The sequence below is a fragment of the Camellia sinensis genome, chromosome 11 (genome assembly GCF_055761805.1).
Source record: "Camellia sinensis isolate YWXY chromosome 11, ASM5576180v1, whole genome shotgun sequence".
Lineage (NCBI taxonomy): Eukaryota > Viridiplantae > Streptophyta > Magnoliopsida > Ericales > Theaceae > Camellia > Camellia sinensis.
Genome location: NC_138971.1, coordinates 155786791 through 155796854, shown reverse-complemented (window position 1 = coordinate 155796854; position 10064 = coordinate 155786791). Strand labels below are relative to the sequence as shown.

At 36.4% G+C, this 10064-nt stretch overlaps 1 protein-coding gene across 1 annotated transcript; it reads left to right on the top strand.

The window, feature by feature from the left end:
- The first annotated feature begins 6187 nt into the window (after positions 1-6187).
- On the top strand, positions 6188-8873 carry LOC145803047 (uncharacterized protein At5g03900, chloroplastic-like). The gene is made up of 4 exons (XM_082896275.1): positions 6188-6429; positions 7125-7190; positions 7754-7833; positions 8696-8873. The coding sequence occupies exons 1-3, from the start codon at positions 6253-6255 to the stop codon at positions 7802-7804; spliced, it is 294 nt and encodes a 97-aa protein (XP_082752401.1). The 5' UTR covers positions 6188-6252; the 3' UTR covers positions 7805-7833; positions 8696-8873.
- Positions 8874-10064: the final 1191 nt, after the last annotated feature.

The following is a 10064-nucleotide window of genomic DNA, read 5'->3' as shown; positions in this document are numbered from 1 at the left end:
TCTGACCCGATTCATAATTCATGAAGGATTCACATGGATTATTTCTTAGACCCACGTACTCAAATAAAGAGATCTTATTTACAATAGGGTGATTGTAAATGCCTATACAACATCTTTTATGTCTAGGAGACTAATCACTATATACAGGTACAGAAAATATGTTGGATATATCAATAACGAAACACTATACAGAAAATACACAGTTGAACTCAATCAATCCTCGTACCCCTCCGGCGGCCACCATCTAGGCCGAGGGAAACTCACACGCCGCCTCTTGGCAGTCTCCAAGAAATCCACATCCTCCTCCTCGGCTCCACCACCACCCACCTCCCCTGCAACCCTTTTCAATGCATCCAAAATATCCTTAAAAATCTGGTTCTTCGCCGCCAAATTCCCCGGCCCCGCCATCTCTCCCGCATTCTTCCCTTGCCTGGTGATGGAAGGCGGCAATTCTCGCCGCCCACCAACACCAACCACCACTTCATCGCCCTTATTGAGGAGGTCTTCTCCTACCTCGGTTTCTCTTAGAGGCAATTCATCAGTAACTTTGTCCGCACCCAATAATACTTCACCAATTCCTTCAACCTCTGAATCAACAACTTCAGTGCTTCCATTTCCATGGCGGTGCCCACCAACACCAGCCACCGCTTCGTCGCCCTTATTGAGGGCTTCTCTAAACTGGGTTTCTCTCAGAGGCAATTCGTCAGTCACTTTGTCCGCACTCAATTCTTCACCAATTTCTTCAACCCGTGAATGAAGAACTTCAATGCTGCCATTTTTATGGCGGTCACGAGCTTTGTGATCGGAGGCAAATCTGGATTCTCTAGCTAAAAGCATAAGTTTCTCCAATTCCTCAAATTCCCTCTCGAAAACGTCACAATTAGCAGCAACACCTCCTCCATCAACGCCCCCACGAGAACTACCAATCACCTGCGTCGATTTCACTCCCGAAAACCCTAGATTATCCGAGTCATTACCCAAATCAACCGCTCCCTCGGCGTCCACAGTCTCGCCGACATCGACGGCTGCAGTGGGAGGTCTCTGCTCTTCGGAGCTGACGTGTAGAGAGTCCTGAAGACGGGTCTGAAAGTCTTCTCCTCTAGAGCTCTCCGGTGGAGAGACCATGATGATTCCTGTGGGTTCTACCGGAATTCCAGAGGACTCCGACGACGGTGACTGGTCGGAGAAGAGCTCTGATTCACGAGCAAACGGGCAGGTTCGAAGAACATCTTCTTGGGACGATGTGGGTTTGCAGGTTTTGATGAGCGAGGCAAAAGGGTCGTCTTCTTCCTCCATTTTCTGAAAGGGTTTTGGTTTGGTTTGAAGCTTTTTTGGGATAGTGATGGTGTGTGACTACAAATTACAATCCTGAGTTTGAAGTTTAATTATAAGAAAAAGGAAAAAATTACTAATAAGTTCTAAACGGAGAAAAGTTAAATTATTTGGTTCTAAGAATTTTTTTGTACATCAATTAGTCTTATTCTTTTGGTTTTTTTTTTTTTTTTTTTTTTTTTTTTTTAATTTTACATGTGTACCCTTGATTTTGTTTTCTTAATTGATTGATTCAGTTCCAGATGAGGATAAAAAAATGTTATCTTCGGGATTTCGTTTTTGAATTGTTTAACATTGTTCTCATTGTTTTGGGGGAAGAGTGTGTTGTTCTTTTTGTTTAGGGGTGAGAGTGTGTTATTCTTTTTGTTTAACATCGTTCTCATTGATTCCTTTTTTTGTTTTCCTAATTGGTTGATTCAAGCGTTCTTACGGTCATTATAGTGTACCAGGTAAGTAATTTAATTGTTGGTGTGTTGGGATTTATTTTTTTTATTTTGTTGAGTGGTGTGTGTGGCTGGGTGTTTTGGGTGCATTTTTTTTTTTTTTTTGAGGGGAGGGGAGGGTTGTGTTGTTTTGTGAGTGATAACTGCTGGTGTGGATGACTGTTTTGTGTGTTTTTTTTGCCGACATTAATATCACTTACGTCATGCCAATTGGTCTTTAACACTGGGGTGCACTACGAGAAAAGTGGGCTTATGAGAAGGAACTTTTTGTGACGGCACATTTGCCGTTGCAAAAAAAGATTTTTTACGACGGCACAACTTGTCGTCTCAAAAAATGTGACTTTTTGAGACGGCACAATTTGTCGTCGCAAAAAAAATAGAGTATTTGCGATGGCAGAGATTGCTGTCGCAAAAAAAAATAGAGTTCTTGCGACGGTACCAGCTGCAGTCGCAAAAAAAAAAAAGAATTTTTTGCGATTGTAATACGTACCGTTGTAAAAAAAATAAATAAATAAATATATATATTGTGGCTTTGAGATGACTTCATATATATAGTCATAAAATAGTTTAAATAAATGCAACAGTATTTTTCTGTTACAAAAAAAAATAAAAAAATAAAAAACGACGTCGTCTTACTCTTTTGAACATTTCTCTTTTCACCCATTTTTTCATCTTTCTATCTCTCTGTCTCTATCTCTGTCTCTCTTCTCTCTCACTCACACTCTTCTTTGTCTGTCTGTCTCTTTCTTTCTCTCCATGTCTCTGTCTCTCTTCTCTTTCTCTTTCTCTTTCTCTTTCTCACTCATCACTCTTCTTTGTCTGTCTGTCTCTTTTTTTCTCTCCATGTCTCTGTCTCTCTTCTCTTTCTCTTTCTCACTCATCACTCTTCTCTGTCTGTCTGTCTCTCTGTCTCTTTCTCTCTGTGTCTCTCGTCCATATTTATTCTCTTTATCTCTCTCATCTCCTTTCTCTCTCTCTTCTGTTTATCTCTTTCGCTCTGTCTCTCTCTCGTTTATCTATTTTCGCTCTTTTTTTTTCTCTCTCTCTATATCTTTTCATCTATTTTTTCATCTTCATCTCTTTCTTCTCTTTCTCTCTCTTACTCATCACTCTTCTCTTTTTGTCTGTCTGTCTATTTGTCTCTTTCTCTCTCTGTGTCTCTCACTCATCTATCTCTTCTCTCATTTCTTTTCTCTCTCTGTCTCTTTTGTTCATCTCTCTTCTCTTTATCTCTCTCACTAATCTCTCTTCTCTCTATCTCTCTCATCCCTCATCTTTCTTTGTCTTTCTCGCTCATCTCTCTTCTCTCTATCTTTCTCTCTGTCTCTCTCGTTCATCTCTTTTCTCTTTATGTCTCTCTCGCTCATCTCTTTTCTCTCTATCTCTCTGTGTCTCTCTCGTCCATCTCTCTTCTCTCTCTTTTCTGTCTCTCACTCTCTTTCTCTTTTTCTTTCTCTCTCTCTCTCTTTCTTTTCCACTATGTTTGCGTTGCTCACTCTCTCCCTCCCGTCTTCTCTATTTACTGAGCTCCCTTTCGATTTATTGATCCATTACAAGAAAATGCACTTTTAGCAACCACTTTGTCTCTCTCTCACTCATCACTTTGTCTCTCTTTCTCTTTCTCTCTCTCTCTCTCTTTTATCTGTCTCTCACTCATCTCTCTCTTTCGCCACCCATCTCCTCCTTTCGCCACCCATCTCCTCCACCACCTTCACCACTACTGTAAATGCCATTCCACTACCACCATTACTTCCACTGTCGCCACTTCACCTCTACGACTACCATGACTACTATCATTGCCACCACTCCACTACCACTACCACTACCACTACCATCACCACTACTACTACTACTATTACCTCTCATCCACCGCCGCCACTCTATCTCCTACACCACTACTACAACTTCATCACTAATCTCCTTCGCCATCACCACCACTACCACCACCTCTTATCCACCACTTTCACACTATTGTCGCTCCCTCTCCTCTACTACAAAAAATTTGTTTGGTTATGATTTTTTAATAGAGAGTTGAATTGAGTTTTGAATTGTATGTGGAATTGAATTTTGAAAGTTTGATATGACATGTGAAATAAAAAAATTTGTTTGGTGATGAGTTTTCAAAACTTAATTAAACCAATAATTGATAATCAAACACACAACTCATAACTCGATATCCGTATTTTTGATCAACAGTCATAACCAAACTATTTTTAAAGCGTTCGGATCCTCGGCCGCGTTTTCCAGCGGCCCGTCCTGCAGCGCCCCAAAACGACGTCGTTTTGGGGTGAGATTTCAATTAAAAAAAAAAAACACAGAATCAGAAATAGAGAAGAGAGAAAAGAAGAAGAAAGAAGCAGTGAGGAAGAGAGAAAGGACTGTTGCCGATCGTTGCCATTTCCCTCCGATCGTCCGTTGCCGATCGTTCGTCGTTCACTGAACTGTTGAGTCAGATCTGTTGATACCGATTGAAAGAGACCGAGATGGGAAGTAAAGATGAATTAATGGAGGCTCTCAAATAGGAAGCTGTTGATTTGGTACTGAATCTGACTCTGTTGTGATTTTTACACCCTCTGTGTTGTTTTTTATTCAGTGAAGGTGTGCTTTGATGGGTTTTGATGTTGTCTTTGTTGTAAGAAAGACAAATTTCTACCTCTTGATTTGTCTTTGTTGTTGTAGAAATTTGAGGTGTTGTGGGGGTTATAATTTTTTTTGATTTTTTGCTTCTTTGCTTGCAGGAGAATAAGATTTTGAAGTTTTTGGGGTTTATGTGGAACCCTCTTTCGTGGTTTATGGAAGCTGCAGCTATTATGGCCATTGCCCTTGCCAACGGAGGAGTAAGTGCTGGTTCTTTGTTGCCTTTTTGTTTGGTTGCTGAGAAAAGTTTAGACAGGTTTTGTATTGTTTTCTAGGAAAAAAAGTAAGAAATTGGTCGGCAAATATTTTTTGGAGAAATTTGAGATGGTGACGCCAGGGTGAAGGGAGCCTTCTTCTTCTCCTCCCTCTGTTGCTCATGTTCTGTCTTTTTTTTTTTTTTTAATTGAAATCTCGCCCCAAAACGACGTCGTTTTGGGGCGCCGCAGGATGGGCCGCTGGAAAACGCGGTCGAAGATCCGAACTCATTTTTAAAATACTCAAATAAAAAATGTTTTTTTTTCAATTAATTGTTTTTAAGTAATTTTTTTGAATATTTTTTTTTTCAAACAACTTCTATGTCAATTATTTTCTGTCAATTAATTTTTTGGGCCTGTATAAACATTAAAAATATTTAGAAAATTAAAATATTAAAAATATTCTGAAAATCAAAATATTAAAAATATTCCGAAAATCTAAACCAAACAAAACCTTTCCCCCCTTTTTTTCTCCGTCTTTCCCCCATTTTGTTTCATTTCCTTTCAGGTTTGTAGAGCCCTAAGTTTCGGAGCCCTAAGTTTCGAAACAACACTGTCTCTTTCTCTCTCTCTCTCTCTCTCTCTCTCTCTCTCTCTCTAATTAGGGTTAGTAGAGGTAGTAGCAAGAATTCGAAGAGGTCGCGCGTGGGCTGAGTAGGTACTCTTGTGCTGTCATTACCTAGCACGAGGAGTCTTCATCAAAACCACGAGGCTTGAAACAGGGTGCTTTGGTTCTTTTCTGGAAAGTGGGTTTTCTTTTCTCTGCTCTGTTCTTGTGACTTCTCTTACTTTTTTTCGTTTTAAAAATACCCAGTTTTAAACAAAAAAAAAAAGCAATTAGCAATCAAGATACTACTAGTCTTGAATTGAATGTGATTGTGGTGGATTAGCAGATCTAACATTTTTCTGTGAATACATCCACCAGGTATTCTTTTATTTACTTTTAATTTTAGATATTGATGATGATTTTGCTTTGATTTGTATTTTCTGATCTTTGTTATGTATGTGTAGATTTAGAAATTTATGTATGATCTACGAGTTTGATCACTAAACTCGTGTTATTTTGAAACAGATTTCCCTAATCCCAAGTTGTTTTGAATGTATTTCACATCCTGGGTTTGAGAAATAAGTTTAGGGTTTAGGGTAATTTGTTCGAAAATGACATGGGTTTAGTTAATAACTCCATGATCTTCAGTGCTTCCGCTACTTTTCAGTCTTTTATTTTTTGAATTAATTTTGTTTTTGAATTTTATATTTTTATGATCTGTTGTTTTATTTTGTCCTTTGGTGCTGATTGCTGATATAGATTAACCAAGGAAAATTCATTTACAGCATATATTTTTGCCTAACTTGATTGTTATAATGGACTATAATATCAAGTTCTATATTTAAATGGTATGCACAACTAGAGATGTATAGTGCATGATCTATCCTGTGATAATGTCGTGTTTGAAATGAGAATGAATGAGCATCACTTTGATCTCAATTATAATGGGTGATGGTCAATCTACTTTGGAACAGTTGCATAGGTATTGTTGCTTTTTTGTCCACATCAGCATGTCGGTTTATTTCGGCTATCCTTTTAAATGTCCTTGGGAGTTGGTTTTTTGTTAGTTTCTAAGTATAGTTCTAGTTGTAAGGTTCGTGTTACAAGCTATGTCTTCGGTAAGGGAACAATTGGAGAACACATAGCATCGAACGGTGGTGTTGTCACAGCTGAAGAACTTGCTCCATATCTTGATTTAGAGACTACGAAGGAAACGGTATTTTTATGCTCGATAATCATTAAAAAAAACTAGTTTGTTGTTTTGCTCTTGCATTTGCAATGCTTGTTTGTGATAATTCTAGCTGGCAATAATGTTTGATGGGATTCTTTAGACAACTGGAAATTATCTTTTTATCGGATTACAATTTAATGGATGAACCTCTGCAAAAGCTTAGATTATTCAATTCTAGAACAAGGAGCTATTTATTGCTGATAAAAACATAAAAAAAGGAGCTATTTATGATTGTTGTTTTAGTTTCTCAGTCCTTTGGTCACTGATATTTTTCTCTTTTCAGAGTCTTTTTTTGTTAACTCCTTTATTATTCAAGGAATGTCTTAACTTCTGAAGTTTGATTTCAAAGCTTTATAGTTATGCCTGCAATAAAGAACTGATCTTTCTTTTATCCGGATTATTTTCATTATGAATGCTTTGATGTTTTTGTGTTGTGTGCATATATTGTGTTTGTCTACTTCCCACCAATTTTCTTTCTTTCTTTTGTCTTCTTCTTCTTCTTCTTCTTCTTCTTCTTCCCATTTATTTATTTATTTTTTGTGGTAATGTAGACATATTTTTCTACATCCTTGAATAACATGCTTTCAAGAAATTAAAAATTTTCTGGCTTGTTATTTACTGTCTCCAGTTAAATTCTTATTGTGCTAACCATCCTTGTCTAAATTTCTGGTTGCTTCCAGGCTGATGACTCATACATATTACCTGTGCTCTTACGGCTTGATGGTCAGCCAGAAGTAGATGAAGAGGTGTGTTAAATTGTTGTATTTGTAAAGAACTTAATTAAGGGTTTGTGTTGTTAGATAGTTTTGTTTTAAATTGTTTCGGGACGCTCTACTCTTGCAATGAGACATACTTAAAAGTTTCAAAGAGTTTGTGAAAAATGCTACAGTAGTTTGCTATTTTTCTTAAGTTGTTTATAAACATGTAGCTCTCATTTAAGGCCCTGTTGTCCCTCCTCCATGCTACTTTCCATAGTCTTATATTCCCTATTCTGTGTTAATTTCTAAGCATTGTTTGACAAGTTTGCATAAATGACCAAAATGTTATTTTTTATGTAGTCCATATGAAGCTAGTTTTAAGGATGATATCTTTCTTATGAAACATCTTGTAGCTCTTCAATTCAATGGACTCTAATTCATAGTTGTAAGTTTAAAATCCTTGAGGGAGAAGAAGCTCAGGCTTTAAGGGCCCTTACATTCTTTCCCAAAATCTCAGTTTTCATTTTCACACCCTTCTTTGCCTTTCACTGATGAAACCACTTTTGTTTTTATATTATTTTTTTTTTACTTTTCACTTGCAATTAATACAGGGAAATATTCTTTATCGATTTCCATCACTACAATGTATAGCTTCTCCTTAGAGGAGTGAAAGGAAGGAATATCTTTTCAGGTATCAAACTCTGAATTTATTGTTCTACATATCAATTTTTCACATATTACCATATGTATATTTATATGTTCTTCATGTTGATCATGTTGAATTATTTTGTAAGCTTGTCTTAAAACCTTACAAACTAGTAGATTTTCAAATCATATTTGAATTTATGGGGTTGGTGAAATCAGATCTTCGGACATTTAACCATTTTACTGTTGCGGTATTGTTGTCCATTGCGAGAGTCTGGAAGTTCAGTGAGTGTTCAATCGGAATTTTGAAGACAACAATAACTACATCATACCGTGATTACAGTTTTTCCAAGTAAGGGTTGAAGGGTATTAAGTTCTATCTCATGTTTAAAGTTAATATAGTACAGTGGTAGTAATGTTGTATCCCAAGTTCAAATGGGTTTTTGTGGTGCTAATATGTTCCACGGAAATTAAAGCTATCCAATTTGTTGAAATATGATTTCAGTGGAATTTAATTTGAAATTCCAGACTTTGTTGAGTTGAGCTGAATCAGGTTTGTGGGATTTTTAATTGAGTTCATCACGGCATGGATGGTAATCAAATGTAGTTATCTTGAATTCCAGGAAGCATGTTTAATTGGGTTAGTTTTGTAGGATTTAATTTCATGTACTAGTGTCCAATTAGTTTGAATTGTTGTGATATCATTGCCATATTAATGTAGTGACTTTTATTTCAGACATTTGATGTTTGTCACCTGTTGCGGGATTGGTATTTAGGTGTATGATTTTGTGACTTGGAGAACTGTCGGTGTGTCTTGATAATTTAGACTAATGATGGTTTCAAGGGATGCACATTTTAATTTTAAATTTTTGTTTTAGTCTAGTTTTAACATAATCCTTATTTTTCAGGGTTTGTAATTGGCTACCGGATGACTTGAAGGAAGAATATCTGCATAGTGTGAAAGTAGTGGAGAAGGCGGTGTTAAGAGCTGTAATTTTCCCTTGTCTTTCCATTCTGTTCATTTGAAATCATCTGTGCCATGGCAGACATAAAGATATGAATAAGATATATGTGTTTATTGCTAAACTTTAGTGAAATGATGCTAGTGATGCCATTTCTTCTGTTAGCTTTATATTACTGCTTAGTTAGTCTTTCTTGTACAATGTATGACAACAAAAAGAAAAAAATGGAAGATCATTTTCATATTTTTAATTATGGATGAATTTTCATATTTTTAATTATGGATGAATTTTTATTTATATACTAGACTTTTTATATTATTATGTAATTATCAATTTTTTTAAAGTTATTTTTCATTTAATACAGGTCATTTTCATAATTTTAATAACTTTATTACATTTTTTTTTTTGGAGACGGCAGCGCACACCGTCTCAAAAAAAAAAAAAATGAACCAGGATTTTTTGCAATGGCACCTTTACTGTCGCAAAAGATAGAGAATTGGTTGAAACGTAACGCCTTTAGCGACGGTTTTATTGCCGTCGCCAATAGTCCTTTAGCAACAACTCAGGTGTTGTCTCAAATAAACCTTTAGCGACGGTATTTTTTTCCATCGCAAAAGACATTTTTAGCGACGGCAACACAGAGTCGTCTCAAAAAAACTCAGATTTCTACGCGTTATTTGTGACGGAATTTTTCCGTCGTAAAAAAGGCATTTTGCCGTCGCATAAAAAAGGCTAAAACCCTTTTGCAACCCCCTTTGTTGCGACCCCCCACTGGCCGTCGCAAAAAGCCACTTACCATCGCAAAAAACCTTTTGAGACGGCGTTTGGAGTATTTGCGACGGCGTTTTGCCGTCACAAAAAAGTAATTTTTTTTTTTGTAGTGGTGGGGCTTATTGGTTCATAAGATTAAAGTTAGGGTTAAATGAAGCAAAAGATTAAAATTTGGGATTTATTGGTGTATTTCCCTAAAAAAAATTGAGCAATTTTCTTAAATTTTAGGGTTATCAGGGCAATAACCTCCTAATTATGTATTTATTTGTCTATTTATCTGTCTATATTATCATTGCCGGTCATTACTGATCTCTAACTAATATTGCAAATGAATCAAATAATTTGTGAGGTCGACTCGAAAAAAATGTAATGAATGGATGATTAAAAGTACTTCAAGCCATCTTCTCGAGGTTTTGGAATCCCCAAATCCAGTTCCAATCTTCCATTTTATAACTTGTTAGACAATCTTTACTGGATTTGAAAAAAATAAATTATGTTTATGCACTTAATAACAAACGGAATACAGAGGAAATAAAGGAAAGAA

Excerpts from the sequence above, each read along its gene's own strand:
- LOC145803047 (XM_082896275.1), top strand. The coding sequence starts at position 6,253 with ATGTCCTTGGGAGTTGGTTTTTTGTTAGTTTCTAAGTATAGTTCTAGT. Across the intron at positions 6,430-7,124 it reads TAGAGACTACGAAGGAAACG|GCTGATGACTCATACATATT; the intron begins GTATTTTTATGC and ends GGTTGCTTCCAG. Across the intron at positions 7,191-7,753 it reads AGCCAGAAGTAGATGAAGAG|GGAAATATTCTTTATCGATT; the intron begins GTGTGTTAAATT and ends CAATTAATACAG.